The sequence below is a fragment of the Colletotrichum scovillei genome (assembly GCF_011075155.1).
Source record: "Colletotrichum scovillei strain TJNH1 chromosome Unknown Contig00005, whole genome shotgun sequence".
NCBI classification, from domain to species: domain Eukaryota; kingdom Fungi; phylum Ascomycota; class Sordariomycetes; order Glomerellales; family Glomerellaceae; genus Colletotrichum; species Colletotrichum scovillei.
In genome coordinates, this window is record NW_023336263.1 from 3,363,625 (window position 1) to 3,383,652 (window position 20,028).

The 20,028-nt window shown below is 52.9% G+C and overlaps 8 protein-coding genes across 8 annotated transcripts; 5 read left to right on the plus strand and 3 right to left on the minus strand.

The window, feature by feature from the left end:
• The first annotated feature begins 484 nt into the window (after window positions 1–484).
• On the plus strand, window positions 485–2,018 carry HER10_EVM0013322 (bZIP transcription factor). Its single transcript, XM_035482684.1, has 2 exons — window positions 485–777; window positions 836–2,018. The coding sequence occupies exons 1-2, from the start codon at window positions 738–740 to the stop codon at window positions 1,801–1,803; spliced, it is 1,008 nt and encodes a 335-aa protein (XP_035334534.1). The 5' UTR covers window positions 485–737; the 3' UTR covers window positions 1,804–2,018.
• Window positions 2,019–3,749: 1,731 nt separating this feature from the next.
• HER10_EVM0000396 (uncharacterized protein) lies at window positions 3,750–4,943 on the plus strand (the record flags this gene model as incomplete). The annotated part of the gene is made up of 3 exons (XM_035470181.1): window positions 3,750–4,001; window positions 4,056–4,543; window positions 4,607–4,943. 3 exons carry the CDS (start codon window positions 3,750–3,752, stop codon window positions 4,941–4,943), a joined length of 1,077 nt encoding a protein of 358 aa, XP_035333651.1.
• A 147-nt stretch (window positions 4,944–5,090) lies between these two features.
• HER10_EVM0009137 (HET domain-containing protein) lies at window positions 5,091–7,141 on the minus strand (the record flags this gene model as incomplete). Its single annotated transcript, XM_035478636.1, has 2 exons — window positions 5,091–6,700; window positions 6,766–7,141. The coding sequence occupies 2 exons, from the start codon at window positions 7,139–7,141 to the stop codon at window positions 5,091–5,093; spliced, it is 1,986 nt and encodes a 661-aa protein (XP_035334242.1).
• A 1,424-nt stretch (window positions 7,142–8,565) lies between these two features.
• On the plus strand, window positions 8,566–10,066 carry HER10_EVM0012871 (uncharacterized protein; the record flags this gene model as incomplete). The annotated part of the gene is made up of 2 exons (XM_035482251.1): window positions 8,566–9,209; window positions 9,266–10,066. Exons 1-2 carry the CDS (start codon window positions 8,619–8,621, stop codon window positions 10,064–10,066), a joined length of 1,392 nt encoding a protein of 463 aa, XP_035334509.1. The 5' UTR covers window positions 8,566–8,618.
• On the minus strand, window positions 9,995–11,506 carry HER10_EVM0008593 (iron/manganese superoxide dismutase). Its single transcript, XM_035483072.1, has 3 exons — window positions 11,016–11,506; window positions 10,679–10,944; window positions 9,995–10,615 (listed from the first exon to the last, which is right to left on the minus strand). Exons 1-3 carry the CDS (start codon window positions 11,146–11,148, stop codon window positions 10,316–10,318), a joined length of 699 nt encoding a protein of 232 aa, XP_035334207.1. The 5' UTR covers window positions 11,149–11,506; the 3' UTR covers window positions 9,995–10,315.
• A 249-nt stretch (window positions 11,507–11,755) lies between these two features.
• On the plus strand, window positions 11,756–12,849 carry HER10_EVM0006137 (DNA replication complex GINS protein psf-3). The gene is made up of 2 exons (XM_035475731.1): window positions 11,756–11,897; window positions 11,989–12,849. Exons 1-2 carry the CDS (start codon window positions 11,856–11,858, stop codon window positions 12,496–12,498), a joined length of 552 nt encoding a protein of 183 aa, XP_035334033.1. The 5' UTR covers window positions 11,756–11,855; the 3' UTR covers window positions 12,499–12,849.
• Window positions 12,850–12,912: 63 nt separating this feature from the next.
• HER10_EVM0005919 (TfdA family Taurine catabolism dioxygenase TauD) lies at window positions 12,913–15,196 on the plus strand. Its single transcript, XM_035475521.1, has 2 exons — window positions 12,913–13,553; window positions 13,697–15,196. Exons 1-2 carry the CDS (start codon window positions 13,439–13,441, stop codon window positions 14,728–14,730), a joined length of 1,149 nt encoding a protein of 382 aa, XP_035334015.1. The 5' UTR covers window positions 12,913–13,438; the 3' UTR covers window positions 14,731–15,196.
• Window positions 15,197–15,280: 84 nt separating this feature from the next.
• Window positions 15,281–17,642, minus strand: HER10_EVM0007518 (uncharacterized protein). The gene is made up of 2 exons (XM_035477072.1): window positions 15,735–17,642; window positions 15,281–15,672 (listed from the first exon to the last, which is right to left on the minus strand). The coding sequence occupies exons 1-2, from the start codon at window positions 16,072–16,074 to the stop codon at window positions 15,530–15,532; spliced, it is 483 nt and encodes a 160-aa protein (XP_035334123.1). The 5' UTR covers window positions 16,075–17,642; the 3' UTR covers window positions 15,281–15,529.
• Window positions 17,643–20,028: the final 2,386 nt, after the last annotated feature.

Here is a 20,028-nt window from a genome sequence, read left to right on the forward strand (position 1 = left end):
CGTGCTAGTAGTATGTTGGTATAGCCGAGCCAAGCCAGGAGGGACGGGAATCTGCACACTACCTAGACGCTACTTATCGTCATAGTGGCAAACACTCTTTGCATCCCGCACCTCGGCAGCTGTTATGTGACAGCAAGGCCTCAAAAGTCAAGGCTCACGGGGGTCAAGGCCCCTCTTCGACCTTGTTGAGCTCGGCCGAAGCCACCCCGCTAATTAGTCCACGAGCTTCTCAAGAAGCACTGCTCACCCGAAATGCGGTACACGCTGATCTTGTTACTGGCACTGGTTCCACCGTACAGGATCCCTCTTCTTGGCCTGCCGTGTCTTGCCTTGGTGCCGCCGTGCCATGAGGTGCTTGTCCTAATCGGGCCCAGGGTCAAGACCACAGACTCTTTGCCCCCCACCTCGTCTTCCGCGGATTAGTGCTGTGTTCCTTTAAAAGGATCGTAGGACCTCGTCACGAACCCCTTGACGCGGTACGTGTGTGTGTTTCTCGTTTCTAACCACTTTCGACTTTCTTCAAATCGTTATTATTTTTCGCCAAATACCTTCCAGAGGCTTATTGTCCATCTAATACGCACAATTGATCCGTAACACCAAGTATTACATTCGTGATACCACCATTGCTTGCTTAAGCTTTCGTCTCCAGCCAAGGCTAGCCTAGCCATTCGAGACAACCCTGCTCTCCCCCTGCCGTCCCCTGTAATAGTAGCATCGCAGCGAAAAGAGAGCTCGAGATGGCATTTCCCGGCGGTAGTGTGAGCCTGCCTCAACAAAGTGGGTTATCCATTAGATATTTCTATATTTCAGGCTGTATCCTAACTTCAACATGCAGACCAGACTATAAGTGATTTTGAGCAATCTCAATCACAAACAGAGCAGCAGCACCAGCAGCAACATTCACGACAGACATTCGGCAGCAATGATCTAAAATCGACTTTCGCCTCGCCCCGGGTTCCGGCCGCGAATCCTCCTCTTGAAGTAGACCGCCAGTCTTCGGCCTCAACACAAGGGCAAGGTCCTCATTCATGGCAAGATTCTCCTGCCAGCAATCAGGCAGAAGGATTAGCGTCACCAATAAGCTCCGTCATCTCACCACACAACTACACAAACTCACCGAAACTCCCACCGATTGATCCTCTGATTTTCCATTCCGCAAGTGAAACGAAACCGTCTTTACCAATCGAGGCGATAGAATCTCCAAAGCGACGCAGGGGACGACCGAGGATTTCCGAGGATGATGGGCCAGACGTTGTCGCGCCAAAGACAGGCACGGAAGCACGGCAGAAAGGCAGCACCCGACGAGCCTCAAACACATCAACGAGCGGCGCCATCGACACAGGGGACAAACGCAGCGGCGCCGAAGCCAAGAAGAACAAGATCCGCGCACGGAATCGGGAGGCAGCTTACAAGTGCAGAAAGAAGAAGCAAAAGGGAGTCGAGGAGCTACAAACCCAGGAGGCGATGGCCGAAAACATCAACAAGAACCTCAACGACGAGGCTGCGTTGCTTCGAGGTGAGATCCTCATGTTGAAGACCATGGTGCTCCAACACGGCAGCTGTGGGTGCTCTTTTATCGAGGAGTACATATCCGGCGCGGCGCAGAACTTGGTGTCATCGAGCATGGCCGGGGGCACTTCGGCATCGGCGTCCGGCGGAGGAGGGATACAAATGGATACCCAACCATGTCCAGATGGTGCGAATGAAGGGGAGTCTTACATCGACTGGAAGATGTTCGACGCAGATACAGAACAAGGAATCCCCTCGATGGGCACAGAACATAGCTTAGAGCTCCGCTCTTGACGACATCACCGCCCAGTGCGCGAGGGTATAGGTCCGGATGGAGGAAGTCGCGATCAGGATGTATTGGGGCAGGTCAGATTACACGGAAAAGGCGTTCGGGACGAGGTAGAAAAAAGGCTGTTTGCTCAGGTGATCACAAGCCGAAGGCGGGATGAGAATAGGATACCCAACGTACCTCAGCTTGGAAGACCGTTACTGGTACATGTATTTGACGCTCAAGAAACTACTGAATTTGACAGGATTGAATATGTCCCTGGTCTTTGTCTGTGAGACAATGAGACAAACGAAAACAGAAAAAGGGTGTCTGTCTACCTACTGATTTGAAAAGAGAGTTCTCCCTAGCGAGTAAAAACAGCCGTCGTGGAGAGTCCCCGTTAAGCTTTGATCTAGCTGCTGTAACAACGTTTTCTCATGTCCCGTAGCGTCTTTATCGTGGCTGGCTGATACGACATATCGCCATCTTGAGGAAGTTCGTAGTATTCTGAGTTCATGGTGGTTGCTGTACCTAGCATTGACCATTCTTGGAGACTGTTGTGAGGCGCTGCCTCCAACTTCACTTCAACCGCCAGTGACAAAATTACCGTGCCGTGTTAATATACTTTCTGTATCTTCACGACTCAAGCTCCTCATCACATGCTATGCAAAAACGCACTGTCATTCTTATTCATCCGTTTAATCGTTGCTGATATTCATCAGTTCCCGTCGCAATTTCATCTCCCAACGATGATTAGCCATTTCGTAGGCCATGTTCACGTACACATGTGTACACTATCGAACTTGTCTCTCGTGCATATAGAATTGAACATGATGGCCAACTCTGGAGCTGATGGGAATCTATGGCCTGCTAGAAGTCTGGTATGGCCATCGGAGTCATTTCCGAGTGTCCCTGACATGAACTTATCGGCCTGAAGCCCATCGTCTTCTTGGCATTTTCCCATCATCATGGTCTCGCCCGTCTCGGATTTCTCTGCCGAGACCCGTCTGTACCGTGCCGTGGTGCTGTTGATGGAACACTCGCAGGATTCAGAACCGCCTTCGCCACCAATATCTTCCTACCTCTCAACATTGGCTATAGGCTCAGCGAACGGAGTGAACACGTGCAGTAGTCGCTGATCGTTGGACAGGGTGCTTCCCTCCCTTCAGACTCTATCCACAAACATTTTGGAGAGAAGCGGGGTTTGAACATGGCAATGAGGTGCTCTAAGCTTTCTGGGGAGTCCGAGGTGTTGTGCCTCGAACTTTAAAGCTCAACTCTGGTCGGGGAATCGGCAGCCAGTCGCACTCACGGGTTCGTCGGGTCGCAGCCGCTGTGCCACGACGAATTCCGCAACTCCTCAAAGGCAAACAAACTAGGACCGTGTGCCAACTTCATCACTGAAGAGGATAAGAGGCACACAATGGGTAGGCAAGCCTTGGGGAACACCAGAAGGAGAATTGAGCAGCCTTCTTCCGAAGATTTGAAGCACAGGGCATTGTCCCATATTTACGAAGAACCGTATTGGAAATAGGTGCACCTTCCGTGCATATTTCCGATGTTGAACCCTGGAAACTATGAGGATTGAAGCAGAGGCCAAGCCCATCATCCTTAGGTTTGACGAAAAACTTCGGCCACATTAGTTTGCGACAAGGGTTGACCATGATATACTCGTCTCGAACGCTCTTAACATCACCGAAACCTGCCGGATTGCGAAAGGATTCGCCTTGTGCCGAGCGATTCGTAAGGCAGAGTTCCAGACTGCATGTTTCTGACACCCTGCCGCCGAAAAGTACCAAGTAGCCCTGTGAGTTGAACGCCGGTCGATGCCAATAAGTTTGCCAGGCAGAGAGTAGTATTAAGCGCGAGACCGATCGTAGAGCGCTCGCGACAGACAACGCTCAAGCCATCTCATACATCCAACGGCCATGCGACAGTTGAGTAAACATCTAGTTGCTCAAGTGGCGCCAACATGTCGACGCCGCTCCTTCCGGTGTATTTCGAGCTAAGCTGGTCGATTCTGAGTACCATCGGTGCCGCCAACGTTATTCTTGGCTTCCTCATTGTCGGAATTACAACCTTCTCCCAGATAACTGCGGTGCCAATCGTATCGTCAGCTTCTGGCGCTATCGCGAACGGAGTCTGCTACTACGCATTCTACAATGAAACGTATTCCCTCAAGAGCAAAGCTGCCGCGTCGGTATTTGGGGATATCTTCTGGATGGTGAGATTTGATTTCAAGAGTGTTCCACGGACCCTACATTAACCTTGCATACAGATTCAGGAAGTGGGCTTGTCCTTTTACAGCTACGTTCTTCTCCGAAGAATTTTAAAGGACTTGGGCTGGAAGATCTTCAACAGCTTGTTCTGGATTATGGTACTCTCAATCATATCAATACGCATCATGATCGCTGTCTCGCGCGCCAAATTCATCCTAAGAGGCAATACGAACCTGCAGAGCACCGTCAATAACCTACACATCGGTTACTTTGTTCTCATAGCTTCGCTCGAGTGTATCAGCTCCTTTTTCTTGCTCAAGACGTTCGCCGAGGTCAAGTCGACATCATTGAGAGCAGCATTGAAGGGAGGTCTGTTCAAATATCTAATGCGAAGCACTGAAGTCCGGCTGGCGACGCTGGCTTTGGTTGGAACAATGCGAGCCGTCACATATTCTTTTCAGATTGCTGCGCAGAGTGCTACAAACGCGGCAAGTCAGATTGACCGCTTCGCATACACACTTGAGTGCCTATTTCCTGTAGTTATGTTGTGAGTTACACCCCTATACTCTCACGTGTTGCATGGTGCTGCTAACTAATATTACCTGTGTAGCATTGACATCCTGGCATCGAAACTCGTCTTCACGACACAGGTCTATCACCCTACGCAGCCAATTCGACCGCCACTCCGAGGATTTGCATCGTATCAGAAACAGAATGATTGGTATGCTGCCACACAACACAGCGAGAGACTGGTCGAGGTTCGCGGTGGCAGGCGGACAAGCTCTCAGGAAAACATCATCAGCGCTGGCTCTTCAAGGTCCAACATCGGACTCGGCGGAATTGAACCGACGTCGCTGGGAGGGATCAACAAAACGGTGGAGATCAGCGTGTTGCACTCAATGCCGGCGAGACCAGACACCCAGGCGCACTTCTTAACATCTCCATAGCAGGATCTCAACATGTGGAAATCTACCTTAACTACCTTACCTTTGCCACGTAGTCGAAGCGATCTAGCAGAACAGCATGGCGTACAGGCTGAAAATATATTGATGATACCCTGCACTTCGTTACTCTCTTCGCTTCTCTCAAGCAAATCATACCAAGGTGACAACAGACTTTGTGGAAGCCAGTAGATCTGCCCCAAAGGCTGCTCCGTCCTGGACGAGCATCCCAATTCTCCTCATACAACCCGGTCGATCCTCCGAAGGGACCACAAGTAGCGCTTGAGCACATGGATCCTTCCGCTCGGGATCGGCCTTGAAAGGAGTGCCGTAGGTGAAAGCCAGAACGACAGCACTTAGGTCCATTGAACTGAGGAGATTTCCGCTAGTAGCGTAGTCCCGGTCAATCGTATCTAGCATTGCGTAGAAGTCAGCCGCGCCCTTCTCGGTCCTCAGGAGTATGTGTCCTGTCGGGCCTTTGTTGTCGGACACGACCATCTTCACAAGCGGAGCCTCGAGCTTGATCCAGCCGTCTTTGACACGACCAAATGGATTTTCGCCGTCAATCTCAACCTTTGCCTCAATGATCTCGGCATGGGGCACACTCTCACCCAAGAACCCCGTCGCAGGAGTACCATCCACAGAAGCCCACGACCACGACGGAGCGCGGTAGCCCCCTGAAGCAGGCTGGCAGCTCAGTGGCTGCCAACACAACCCCTCGATTAAGGAACCTCGCCACAGTCCTGCTAGATACTCGTCGTCGAGTATTTTGCTGAAGGTCTTCGCCACACCGGAGAATGCGGGCAGTTTATCAGCAGGATTCGTTAATTCCCTAGGTCCGTACTCGCGCAGGAGGTGAGACCAGACCTTGAGAGAGGATGTAGAGCGGTTGAAGTCTTTGTGAAGCTCTGCCTGCTCCTCGGCGCGCTTCTCCACATGGGCAATTACTTCTGGGTCGGGATTGACACAGGGTAGTCGGTGTGGGAGTTTGAGTCCTTCTTCGGCGTGGAATCCCTCGAGACATTCCCAGTACATTTGTTCGCTTCCAAAGTGTAGTGTTCTTCGGGCAAGAACACGTTCTTGGAAGCCCCAGGCTCTTCTTGTCATGGGCTCCTCCCTCATTTGCAAGTGGTACTCGTGGATGATTTCTTTGTGGAGAGGTAGAATAGACGCAAGGATGAATGTGTCTCTGTTGCTGGAACTTGCCCGAGGAAGCTTGAAGTATGTCCTTTTCTTCCGAGGCGAGAGGAGACCTCCGTTGATGTCCGAAGACTTTGTGGCCGCAAGAGTAAGATAGGAACCAGAGTAGACTGCAGCCATTTGACCCGACTCTCGCTCCCAGTCTTTGAGATCATCCTGGCAGATGCAGAGACTGTCGATCCAGAGGTACTGGACTCCGAGTTTTCGAGTGACGAAGACTGCATCCTGAACGGTTTGTGGTAAGGAGTCCAGTAAGAAGCCTTCCTTTCGTGCTTGCATTGTTTCGTTTGTTGTAGTGAATTGCTTCGATGCTTGACCCCAACAGTAGCTTAGAGTGATGTATCGACCGCGGAGATCAGCACCTGGCTCGATGAGTTTGATGATGGGACCGGACTCCAGTGTTCCAACGTCAAGTATACGACTTGGTAGAGGCGACTCTCCGCGAGTACTACAATAATCATGTTCGTTGCATTTCTCAAGCCAGTTCACAGCTCGACGGAGTGTCGTCTCGTCTGGAACTTCTCTCAACACGCGGCCAGAAGAACCGGCGGTGCGAGGATCATCTAAGTCGCAGATGAGCATTACTATCAAGAAGTTGAAGTTGAGCAGGCAGTGGAGAGAAACTCACCTTCATCCGAACTAAAGCCGATGGACGCAATCGGGACGAGCCACTTATCGCTCCCCCAAGAGCTTCTGTTCACAACCCAGAACCCATCGCCGGAGACTCCAGGCTCCGATCGCTTCGTCAGCCACATATCCCAACTGGGCTCGGTCTGCATCAGACCGCGTCTTGGCTGGGGAAGCCCTTCGATCTCCTCTATCAGTGCATCGGCTTCTCTCTCAATGACCTGACAGAGCTCACAACCGCCAGAGGCAGCTTGGCGGAGACTCTGCAGGCTTGCATGGTGCTGGACGCCGAATCTTTTGATGGGCGTGTCTTTCTCAATCAGCTGACTCTTCAATACTAAGTGATGAAAGCGTGGGTAGCCGCTTAACGTCTTCATGAAGTTTTCATTCGGAAAGGGAGGGAGATCCTCCCATGGGATGGATGTGCAGAGATCGCAGAGGGGCATGTTAAAGGTAAGATTACTTCTCACGACGGAATACAGGCAAGTGAAACGAGTTGGATGGAACAATATATGAGCGTTATGGTACCTTGATGTTTAAGTACTGGGATTTGATATTTTAGAGCAGTTTTTCCCGTTCATTTTTATCTCGATGAAGCCCAAACGTGGCGGACTCGCGAACCATTTGGTTCTGCCTAATACGCACACGTGAGGAGCGATCTGATGCGTACCAAAAGCCCTTTGGACCAATCCTGTGCCGATCGACCCGAGATGCGGTTCTCGTGCATATGGACAACTCTTTTGGACAGAGAGATGACAGAACCGCGAGTTTCGCCGTTCAGCAATCACCGCGGTCAACGATGAAGTCAAGCGAAGCTTTTTCTAATGTCGTAGAAGGCCTGCTTGTTCAACAAAGGGCGCAATCCCGGGAAACTGGTGTCTGGGATCCAAGGTTGCAACACCAGGTAGAGCAGCATGCAGTAATTGGCCCCAATCATCCATGGGACTGGAGAATTAACCCCCAAAAGCGACCCCACGAATCATGATCCAGTCTCAGACCCGTTCTCAATCACAAACAAGGTTAATTTAGTGTTGTCAGCTCGTTGCCTCTCAGCGAATTAGCCAGGGCCCCGGTCTGGCGCTTCAAGTCCCCGTCCATGCTCTCCTTCATCAAGACCAGCAAAGCGATGGCACGCTGGAAAGGGACTTTGGTATTTCCAGTGCAGCCGACGTCTGGCAGTGCATGAAGCTCTGCGTTATGAATCGTCACATCAGTCAGCCCAGCCCTATTAGCTGCAGGATACCAGAGGCCGCAATTAGAGACCCTGCTGTGCCGCCTCCTTGGCGTCAACGTCTTCCAAGTCTCGTAGAGCGTGTGTAGCCTGATTGTTGCCAAGTTTATGTCTCTTTTCCATTCTGAGGTGAACCTGAGAATCCTGCGCGTCAATAGAGACCCTATCATTGGACTGGGGAAAATTCTGACGAGATCACCTTGAACATCCATGGAGCAGGGGGCATCTCGATGTCGGCTGTTACCTGGCATTGCTCCTCCTGCGGGCGAGAAGGCACAGTTGCAGATCTTGGCTCGTGTCCTGACGTCGAACCTAGGGGCCGATTCGGTCCTGCAAAGTAGGCAGCCTCCAGAGTGGGTAAGAAGGACACGAGACTTTAGAGCCCTTGGATGGTCTCCCGTAGATTTGGAAAGTATTGAAACAAGACGAAGTGAAGTGAGCAAAAGCCTTGCCTTAGCGTGGGGTCGGATGTGAGCCCAGATATACATAAGGCAGGAGACACACGACGCACTGTCGCTCGTTCTCTTGAACTCTTGGAACTTTGGTGTTTTTTACATCTCGTACTCCCCTACGCTCGTTCTGAACTGGAACAAAGGAATTTCCTCCCTCACAAGCCGCTCACAATGAACCGTCCAGCCGAGTCTGTTCAACCAGGGCTTGAAGTAAGCACACACTACGACAACACTCCTATAGCTATCGCCAACGGAGCAAGTCATTGGCAATCTTCCTCACAAAACGGCTCAGGCTACAGTGAACACAAGACGTTGGATAATGGCTACTCTTCGCAAACCCCTGGAAGCCATGTTGGAGGACAGGAGGATCAGCGGCCGGGCCGGCGATTCCCGTGGTGTATCGCAATCACGGTGGCTCTAGTCGTTTTGATTCTTGGAGGTGTCATCGGCGGCGTGGCCGCATGGAGGGTGACGGTGAACCGGAGCGCACAATCACAGACGGGTGGTCCAGGATCGGTAAACGGCGATGCGCCATCGACGAGCGCTACTAAGATTATGCAGAACTCGGCTGTATCTGCTGTCGGATGGCGATACGGTTCCGACATCACCCTGCAAGTCTTTTTCCAGGGCGCAGACGGTTCATTGAGACGGTCTCAATACATGACCATCTATCAAGCCTGGACTCCCCCGATGGAAGCTGGGGCAGCCCCCAAAGTAGGCTCTCCTTTCGGCGCCGGTCAGCTGTGGACCAAGCCCGATGAGGTTCGTATTTGCCCTTTCTCCGTCGGTGGACCTTTTACTAAAGACGTCTTGTGAAGCCCTTGCCTGTAATCCCGCAGTCCGAAGTCTTCTATCTCGGATCTCCAGACAAGATCCTCGGCGTCAATTGGCGTGAAGGTTTCTCGAGAGGGGGACTGACAGACAGCGTCAATGAGGCAGGTTACACCATCAGCAACACGGGAACACAGATGGCATCGTACTGGCCGTCCACCATTGTCCAGGCAAGCAACGGAGACGTTATGGAGATATTCTTCGATTACAAGTCGCCCAGGTTCCAGGAGCCTAAGGTAGTTGGGGTCACGGCGTCTCCGGGCTCGGCACTGGTGATTCTTCCTCGAGAAGTAATCCACTCAGCTGGAGACCTGACATCCGCATCAAGCGCACGCATCATCTACCGTAGCACCGACGGCCATCTGCAAAACTATGATCGATCATCTGGTGGCCAGCAGCTCACCTCGACGGGCCAGCTACCCGTGACTGTCGACTCGAACTTTACCATGGCTGGCTTCGCGGTAGCTCGGCTCGATTCTAGCGGCCAAAAATCAGAGGCCCTCAACACGTGGGTCCTGTACCAGGACTCCAAGACTGGCAAGATATCCTATGTGTACGAGGACGATACGACAGGGTGGAAAGGGCCGGAGTCGGATTCCGTCTTCGATGGTGCCGACAATCCAACACATATCGCCTGCGTGACAGCTGCGTCGGCAAAGATTCCGGAGGTGCCTCTTGAGGCATCGCATGACCTCAGTCATTGCTTCTTCCAAGCGAACCGGCAGCTTAAGCACGTCCACTTTGATGGAAGCAAGTGGGCGGATATGGGGTTCCTCCCAATACCATGAGATGGCGTCGAGCCATTGTTGAATAGAGCGAGGAGTTTGGGACTTGTTTCTGTCGGTCAAGGCCGTAGTGCTGCCATTAGTATCATAGCTACAAAACTTATTAATTTCATCCTAGAATGTCTGACGTTTGAAGTTGAGGTGGCTGTCACAGCCTGGCACGTTGTCGTTCAACAGGCTGGCATTGGTCCAACACGGTGAATTTGTTTGAGGTATCAACAGTTGCATATCGTACATGTGTCCCTTGTTTGCTTATTTCTCGAAGCGCTTGGCCACAGTCTTCCAGTTGACAACGTTCCAGATGGCGTCAAAGTACTCGGCCTTGCGGTTCTGGTACTGCAGGTAGTAGGCGTGCTCCCAAGCATCGATACCGAGAAGGGGCTCGAGGTTTCCGGTGACGGGGTCCTGGTTCGCGCGAGTGACGACGCCGAGGGTGCCGCTGGTCTTGTCCTTGACAAGCCAGGCCCAACCGCTGCCCTGAATTCCGGCCAGGGAGGTGTTGATCTGCTTGCGCAGGGTGTCGAAGGAGCCAAAGTCCTCCTTGATGGCTTGCTATGAAATGTGTCAGTATATTCTCAAAGTTGAATGTGGGCTCATGTCGGAGAGAGATCGTACAGCCAGTTTGCCGTCGGGCTCACCACCGCCATCTCTGCTGGCAGGGGCAAGGTTCTCCCAGAAGAGAGAGTGGTTGACGTGGCCACCGCCGTGGAAGTTGATCAAGGGAGCTTGAGCAGCAGCCTTGGCATAGTCGCCCTTGGCGTTGGCATCTTCGACGGTCTCAAGAGCGGTGTTGAGGCCGTTGACGTAGGTCTGGTGGTGCTTGGAGTGGTGAAGCTCCATGATCTGGGCCGAGATGTAGGGCTCAAGGGCGCCGTAGTCATCTGCGTAGGAGGAGGCATTAGCGCGTCTGTATCCTCGCAACAAATACGACGACAAGAACGGCGTTACCTACAAGAGATGTCGGGCAGAGTAGCCTTGCCGCGAACGAAGCTGGTGCTGGCCAAAGCAGCAGCAGCAGGCTTAGCGGCACCAGCTCGCAGAGCTGTGCGGAGGACTGGCGCGGTACGGAGGAGAGTGGACGACATTTTGCGTATTCTATGTCTTTTGATTAGTGTCAATGGCTTTAATCAAAGCTTGCGAGATGCTTAAAAGCAAAGAAGTGAGGCAGTAAGGGCGTAAAAGTACCTTTTGACGTTGAATTGGCGGGTTGACAAATGCAGGTGCAAATCTCAGAATGATGTCAATTGCGGGAGGTTCGGTCGGCTATTACGTGAGGGAGCTCGGATCTCCAGAAAAGCTGCCTCCGTGCTACGGCTACCGAGCTGTTGTTGGCCGGGCTCGCTCTTCAGCGCTTTTGCGCTTCTCCCCGTGTTCCTCCAGCGGTTCCCCCGTCCACTGCTTTACTGCGTAGGTACCTACTCAATCACCTAATCGAGCTTCCAGCGAATGAGAGACGTGGAGAAATGTCGTCATCCACTAAAAGTGGAGAGCTGTCACCTCCAGTTTCTTTGGAGCTCTTCCATGGAACACCCTTAGGTAATCCATCACGTCTCATTGGTGCTCTTCTGCCACCGCCTTACTAACACACCCTCAGCCACAGCCTCACCCAGAAGATGTGGCTTGACAGTGACAGACATGGCGGGGTGATGTGTGGCTGGGCTCCAAGAACCGCGTCTGCTGCATCGCCAGACGCGTCAAGCTTCACCAGCAGGACCCCCTCCCAGGTTTGGTCTCGTATCCCAGTTGTGAACACCCAGTCAAACGAAGCGGGGATCTTGTCAAAGAAGCCAGCATGTCTTACTACGACATTGATTCCATTCTCACAGATGCCGAGGTATACAGTGATTCCCTATATCATGCCCCTCTAATCATACCATTACCTTCACACTTGGCATAATCGATGACAAAAGCTAACAACAGCCTAGAAAGTCCCCTGCAAATTCGAACTCGATGTTGCCGACCTCGGATACCTCGACAATAACCCCTCGCATGCTCTGAAGGCAGGAACCAATGTCAGCCTCCCTCTCTGGCTCGCCGAGATGCTCGCCCTTGCCAATGCAGGTACCGGCGACGACTCCAAGGCGCCCGTCACCTTGAACCTTCCTCCCTCACTCTCGAATCAAGTCGTACAAGCACTCAAGGCCGATGCGCGCTCGGTGCCGGTTAGAGACCAGAGCGCCCACTTCTACGGACTCGGCACTCGCATCCTGGATCTCTTTGACGAGCGCGATCTTAGCGATACCATGCGAAAGACGTTCATAGCGCGCGCGTCTGAGATCGCATTGCACGCCCGAAAAGGAGGAGATGATGGTGTTGGAGGCTCCGGCGAGGAGTTCCTCCGCGGTCTGGACGAGTGGGAGCGAGTACTTTTCCGAAAAGCTCACGACGGCACAAAGGCTTCCAAGGAATGGATGGACAAGGTCAAGAAGCATTGAGGAGCCAACTACGCTATCGACTCATATTTCAGACGCAACGACAGCGCTACGGTCACGTCCTGGCTTGCTTTCGTTTGCCAGCAACTGAGGACGGCTACAGGTAGTCATTGCCACGGATGCATAGTCTCCAGATCTGCAGTTAGCCTCTGGCAGAGACAACACGCTGGATCATTGAGAACATGCTCCCGTCGCTTCCCTCCGACGACATGGCCCGCTTCAGTCGGCGCAAAGGCGGAGACCGACGCAGCCATGCCAGCAGCGGGCTTTGAAGAGATGGGAGGCACCAGTGCGCACTGAGGGGCTGCCACGCGAGACTGCAATATTTCAGGCACAGCTATCAAAAATTCGCGGGATTCTGCGCCCGTAGGCCGAGTCGCGGGCGGAAGAGATGGAGGGGTGGGATGGAGGGGTGGCGGGGTGACTCGCGGGTTCGGCGTTGGGGCTTCGAGCCGATGTTGGTTCAAGGATGGAGTCAGGTACCTTATTAGTTGGGTACGCGAGCAGCCAGATGTTGAATTACTGTCAACAAGAGGCTGACGGTACTGCTTGATAGGGTGCACAAAGTCCCAATTCAGAATCATGAACGAGTCGAAAGATACTGAGAGCAATCATCCAATAACACCAGCAGAATACAAAACGGAGATGCGCAACTCGGTGTTCTACGCCACAGCCTTATCGAGAAACCCCACCATCTCTACATCTATTCTCTCGAGTGCGGGCGGGCCGGTGCGGGTGAGATAACAAACTCTCCCGCAGGCCATCGGCGGGATCCGAGTTGACGACTCCACCACAGTATCTTTCACAAGACATAAAAGCCTCTTCAGAGCCACCGGACTGCTACACGAACTCATTTAAGACGTTGGAAGACAGCTGCCCTTCGAAACAAGATCAACGCCTTACCCAATTAAGAACCAATATCATTCTGAACTCCAGCTCGAAAATGGCCATTTCACAAACTCCGTCTCGCATAACCGTCCAGCCAATTGTCCCTGCTGTGGACTCGGCTGTTGACTTTGGCGCTACCATAAGCAACGCTGATATTGAGAATCTCACTGGTAAGATATGACGTGCGCGTGATGCATTGAAAGCGATGATGTTGTACAAGTAGTGGGAGAATACCCGTGAAATCGGTAACCTCCTCTGGTAAGCTTCAAGTAACAAGACTCACAAATTCAGACCATTGGCTGACGATTTACAGATGCCGACTTTGATGTCATCCGTGAAGCTCTCTTCAAGCACCAAGTTCTCGTAATCAAGAACCAAGGACATGCATCTCCCAAGGCACAGTTTGAGATTACACAAAAGTTCGACCCTGACTCTGGTGAGAACTACGGTCACGGCAAGACCCTGGACGCCAAGCGCTCTATTCTGCACCCCGACCTGAAGACCATCCCGCACCAGCCTCAAGTCCAAGTCATTGGCAATGGTTTCGTCGAGGAGTACGAGGGTCTGAAGAACATCCAGCTCAGACACCCTCACCACCGCACATTCCACGCCACAACCATCCCTGATGAGGATGACCTGGATTTCACACGTTTCTACCGCTGGCACATCGATGCCGCGCTCTACGGTCTCGCACCGCCCGTCGCCACGACTCTCCTGGCAGTCCGTGTGCCCGGCGGCCGCAAGCAAACCCTCCGCTACGACGACGGCACCGACGAAGAGATGACGGTCCCTCTCGGTACCACAGCCTTCGTGTCCGGTTACGCAATGTACGACAACCTCTCGCCCGAGGACCAGGAGTTCGTCCGCACGACAAAGGTGGAGTACGCACCGCACCCCTACGTGTGGATGAGCAGCGCCAAGTCCCGCTCCACCGGCCTGGGCATGGTCTCGGAGGGCAAGGAGGTCCCGCTCGAGGACCTGCCCCCCATCGAGGAGGAAAAGATCCAGATCCTGCCCATGTGCTGGCGGAACCCCGTCACGGACCGGCTGGCGTTGCAGGTCCACCCCTCGGCGGTGCGGAAGCTTCACTTGGCGGACGGCACCGTGGTGGAGGACCTCGCCGAGGTGCGGGAGACGGTGCACCGCCTGCAGCGGCCGGGCATCTCGCCCAAGAACGTGTACGCTCACGACTGGGAGCAGGGCGACTTTGTCATTTTCCACAACCGCGGCGTGATCCACTCCGTGGTGGGCGCCTTTGCGGAAGATGAGGTTCGGTTGTTCCGTCAGTGCAACATTGCGGCCGCCCGGCTTCCGCAGGGACCTGTCGAAGTTGCCGCGGCTGTATAGATTGACTATTGCTTTGGTTTCCGCTTTGTTTTGTATGACCTTGTAATGAGAGTTTAGCCCAATGAGATGTTTTCTTACGACGATCTTCATGAGTGATGCTCTGCGCTATTGAAGGCTAATTCCGCAATTTGACTCGAGAATCGAGACATACTGCGGATACAACGGGTCCCCCCATTAACAGTCTACTAACATCACTGCACTTGCAACATCATGATGAAATACTTCCCGTCTACTTGACAAGTACGTGTAAGCTCGCAGCTAGTGTCACATTTTGAGTCGACATGTCAAAACGCTCTGACTCACCGGCCTACTTGACGTTTTCCCCGCGATGTAATGGCACATGCATGTCGTGTCACACTGGTGAGCACGCCAACGAGCGATCGGCATTCACGATCCGGAATCGGAGCCGGCGGCCGTGAGCTTCTGCCGAGATCTCCAACACCCCGCACCGAGCATTCCATGAGATGTCGTCTCGTACGATATGACGAAATCGTGTTAATGAAGGGGAAGAATTCACCGTGAGGGTCATGAAGATGGAAGAGCAAGGTTTCAAAGTGTGTCAAATATGATTTGCGTGATGGATTAAATAATGTAACAGAAATCCGCCAATGCCTTCAGAGCCACCAAACCCAATGTGAGTAGTTGAACCAGGGGATATCCGATGAGACGCCTGACCCTAAACCGAAACTTTTGTTATGAGAAAAAAAGAAGGGGGTATCATTCTAATCAGAGCCGGGAGCCCTTCGCTTCGCTGAAAGAAAGGATGAATGCAAGAGTTGAGCGGTCCATGTGCACAAATCTAGAGGTGCTTCCAGAACTTCCACTTTTGCGATTTTTGGGCGTGCTCGAGGTCGGTGATGAGGAACTTGCTGAGCTTCTTCCAGCCCTCTTCGGGAAGGGACTCGATGGAGTCGTTGAGCATGTCCATGCAGTACTTGGTGGCTGAATAAGGTGTTAGCGAAAGGAAGCTCTTGTAAGGGCGAGAAGTGAGAGTGTCAACGTACGCATCATGTCCCTGGCGTCCTCCCTGTCGGCAGCAATCTCCATACGCGTCGAGTTGTAACAGTGATATTGTTGCTGGAGCTCAAGCATGCATTCCCAAAGCTCTTGCAGGTTGGTGTCCTCGGCGGAGGCGCGGCGGCCGCTGAGAGAAGGCCTGGACTGAGAAGTCTGTTCCACCGCCGTCGGGCCCGGAACGCACTCGGTCATGGTGACTGTGGCATCGGCCTTCTCGTTCGTGGCGCAGGGCCTGATGACGATGTCGTCTTCGCTGTCGCTCTCGGGCCACGAGTAGCCTGAGCTGCTTCGCTTGGGGAACTGAGTTTGTGACTGACGGCCGAACATGTTGGGATGGTGTTGAGGTGTATGTGATCCTTGCGTGTATGAGAGTTGAACGTTGAGTTGTGGAAAGTTGAGATCAAGGTGGTATGTGGTAGTAGCCCGTCTGTGTGTGCTGGGTTCCGTCGTGTTGGTATTTGTACTCTTTGTGTGAGGTGTGTTGCTGTAAGTGTCTGTGCTTATTGTTGACGTGAGGTGTCGATGGGTGCCCGATGTAAATATAGGGGAACCGTTCAGACGAAGAGCCAAGTGCCGTGCCAGGAAATGGGATCTGACGAATATGACGAGCGAGCAGTTCGAACGGGATCCCAAGCCCACTATATAAGCCGCGGGTGCCGGAACCCTATGCAGTGATCACCAATCTAAGGCTCAGATCGTTCGAGACGAGGCGCCCTAAAAATCTGAAGAGCGATGGCGATCAGACCCGCGGCAGCGCCCAACGGAACAAGGCCGATCCTTACTTACTCATGCCAACGCCCATGGACATTATTATTACCACCAGCCCATCAGGCCAAGGGAACTTGGGATGTGTGTGTGTGTGTGTGTGTGTGTGTGTGGCTCTGGGCACACTCGTGGCACACCTCTCAGGGCGCTGAGGGTACAAAGCCAGCCATGGCCGCATACATCTCTGAGACTAAGGAGTAGCTACTAGTACGAAGCATGTATAACACTCGGTAGAAAGTAGTACTTTTGAGGTAATTGGACCTAGAATGAGTAATGACGATGGGGCCGGGAGGGTTGCGCTGTGAGCTCCGTCTGGCCCGGGCAGTGTCCGGAACTGGGCATTAAATGGGTCCAACCAAGCAATTTTTTCTTCTCTTCTCCTTGAAGTCCTTGCTTCTTGGAGCTACGGAGTACTTTGGGGCCTTTTGGAGACGAGGCCTTTCTCCAGCACTCCAGCTACGAATCGATTCTCACGAATCACTGATTCAAGGGAACTCAACGGGAAGAATGTGCAAGAAAAGGGCCGAACCACGTAACCAAAAAGGGGCCCTACGCGAGAAAAAAAGAACTGGAGCTACGACGCAGGAGTTTTCGTTTGTGACGTCGAACTGGTCCCTGGAAACAATTAAACGAGAGGGACAAGAAAAAAATATGATGGAAATTCTCCGTTGTGTCAACAAATTTTCAGTTTCGTGTCGATGAGGTACTTGTTTGTGTACCTCGTTGTGTACATACGTAAAGTGTGTGTGTGTGTTGTACGAATAAAACCTGCACGCCCAACTTACACTACGTGAATACACACTACCAATGCCTTACCTACCAAGTATTCACCTTGCGGAAGAGTGTCATGCGAATGGAAGAGAGGACCCTCTCCCCTTGCATCTCGAATTGTGGATGCCACCGGATGGCGCTGCAAGAAACTTTCCCGCGCCCCTGGTCTTGTCATGATGTTATGGCGGTGTCAGCTTCGCGTTTCTGAGTGGATGAAAACAGCTGGCCGACGTGGACGAGCGTGGCTGCGTGGTCAGGCGATGAAAGGCCGTGGCATCCGTCCGCGCCCGCGGGATGTCCATCTGCCGGGCGACGAGGAAACTCAGAAAGAGAGAGAGAGAGAGAGAGAGAGAGAGAGAAAGATAGATACGACTTTGATAGTGGCTGCGGTCAAGTGTTCTCTCCTGCCGGGCACGCATGAGGCGTAAGGTAGCGTTGAAACCTTTTGAATGTTTTGTTGTGGGTTATCAACGGGCCATGATGATGGGTGTGTTTCTCCCTGGCGACCAGTCAGTGTGACCGGATGATGCGATACCACGCTGATATGGAGCGATAAGGCCATCATCGCCCGTCCAGGGCCCAGATTCGCCCAGGGCAACACTCTCAATGGCTTCATGACCTGCGGTGAAGGGGTTCACTTTGCTAGTCTGTGTCTTGGATACTGAGACATGCGCCCTAACCCAACCTTCTTCGGTACTTGCGTGCCTTGGATCAAATGACGGTGACGGTGCGGGAAGGACGCGGGAGGTTTGGGTGTGCGAGACATGTCAGATGAGTCTTTTGGTGGTGTCTCCTTCAACCCTACCTACTTTCATGAGTTCTTGATTGTCAAGTCAAGGTATTCCGTACTCCGTACAACCATGGACCCAACTTCTTGAGGCTTGAAACCCTCGAAGCCCACAGGGCTGCTGCCGCCTGCGCGTTCCCTCATTTACCGCCGGCAGGCCTCATCTCAAAGTTCCCGTCTATTCCCGCGAATGGGACCACTAGAGAGGGTTGCCGTGCAGGGACCGATTCCGCACCGGACTCACTGATCGGCGCCCGACTTTCGGTGAAGTGGGCGACTTTGGCCGAAGTCTTCTCAAGGGTGTAAGGGCACGCAGTACGTAGGTATGCGTAATGAGAAACCAAGGGACTTGAGGACAGACTTCTGGCTGAGATGTAAAAAAGAGGCTACTACGGAAACCGGCAGTACCGGTCGTTAGCTAACCTTGCCTTGCATACTAGTAGGTAACACACACTACCTTGTTTCTTACGGTAATCAGATTCTCTCACGCCTCTCTTGAAATAGGTCAAGGAGGGATCACTGTGGCGCTCTGCATGGCGCCGTGGACACATCAGAGACGGACACATCGGACGCCGTCTAAAAGATGACCGGACGGCACTGCTAGCAAAAGTCAAAGACCACATAGTCTGACGAAATCGAATCCTTTGGTCAAAGCTTGGTTTGACGTCCAAGAGGTCTAGACTCTTGGGATGACCATGTCGATGAGATGAAGCTCGTCTGCCATGTCTGCCAATTCTTGAACAGCAGGAAACAGCTCATCACTCGCTCGATCAGTGCGTCATCCAGACGCAACTCTTGTCATCTCATTTGTCCGCATTTCATCGCATCTCAGCTTTCCATCTGATTCACTCTCCTCTGAGCCCTCTCATCTTCACATGCCCACAGCCCCGTCACCAACACTTGGCTCCTTGGCCTGGTCCTCTGCTGACCCCGCAAAGCCACTCATGATTCTAACGCCAAGTGTCCAGCCCGTTGCGCCTCTGAAGTTCCTCTGGGCTGTTTGCGCCCCGCCGAGCCACTTTGGCTGAGAATTTGTCAACACAGCTGACGCCCGCACAATCCCTTTGTCACGTTTGGACTCCAGTGACGGAATGGCCCTTGGAAAGACAGCAAGCAAAACTTACAGCTCCTCGGTCCGCGAAGCTGCGACCGGTGAGGGGCTTTCAAAGCTCCCGTCCCCGGACCCGCGGGGCTGTCGGCCGGAGCGCATTCCGCAGGTAGTGCCCGCTCACTTGACCAAGATGAGGGGGCTACGAGAATCACGAGGCGTCAATAAGAACCGGGAGCTAAACCAGCTGCAACAAGTTTCTCGAGGGTAAAGCCTACTTTTTTACTTTTCATAGCCGCGTTACAAAAGTTCTGTTGCTCCAAGATTGCAGCTCAAAGTCTAGAATGTCAAAGTCTCCCTGCTCAGTGCACTTATCCAAATATCCTGCATATCCGAATGGGCTACGCCACCGCAAGGAAGCCGAGAAGCCATCACGTTCGCCCGGCTGAACCTTTTTCTCGTTGCTTTCAGCACTGCATCCTGTCCACTAAACGCTCGCGCTTTTCGTCAAGGATGCCTTATCCCGGCGACACGGAGAGTTCTTGGCCGTTGTCCCCTCAACGTACGATCCGGAATCCGCAAAGTCATTTTCTTGTACTTCAGCTATACCCCGCATGTTCCAACGCCTGGTGGGCGTCCGAGGCGTCACAGGTCCATAATGAGATATAAGGTTGCAGTGGTCTGATGGAACTTTGCAGATTTACACATCAGATCTGGCTCAAAGCTTGCTGCGCCGCGGCACACTCGGACGACGGAAATGCCGGCTCCGGCGGAATGGATCGTTTTTCAATCCCGTTCCCGGCCGATAAACTACGCATCGCCTTGCCAGGAAGGCCTCGATGAGCGACTCGTCTCCGGACTATCCAGCACCTGGCAGCTTAGGAGCAATGCGAGGGCAATGATTCCTCTA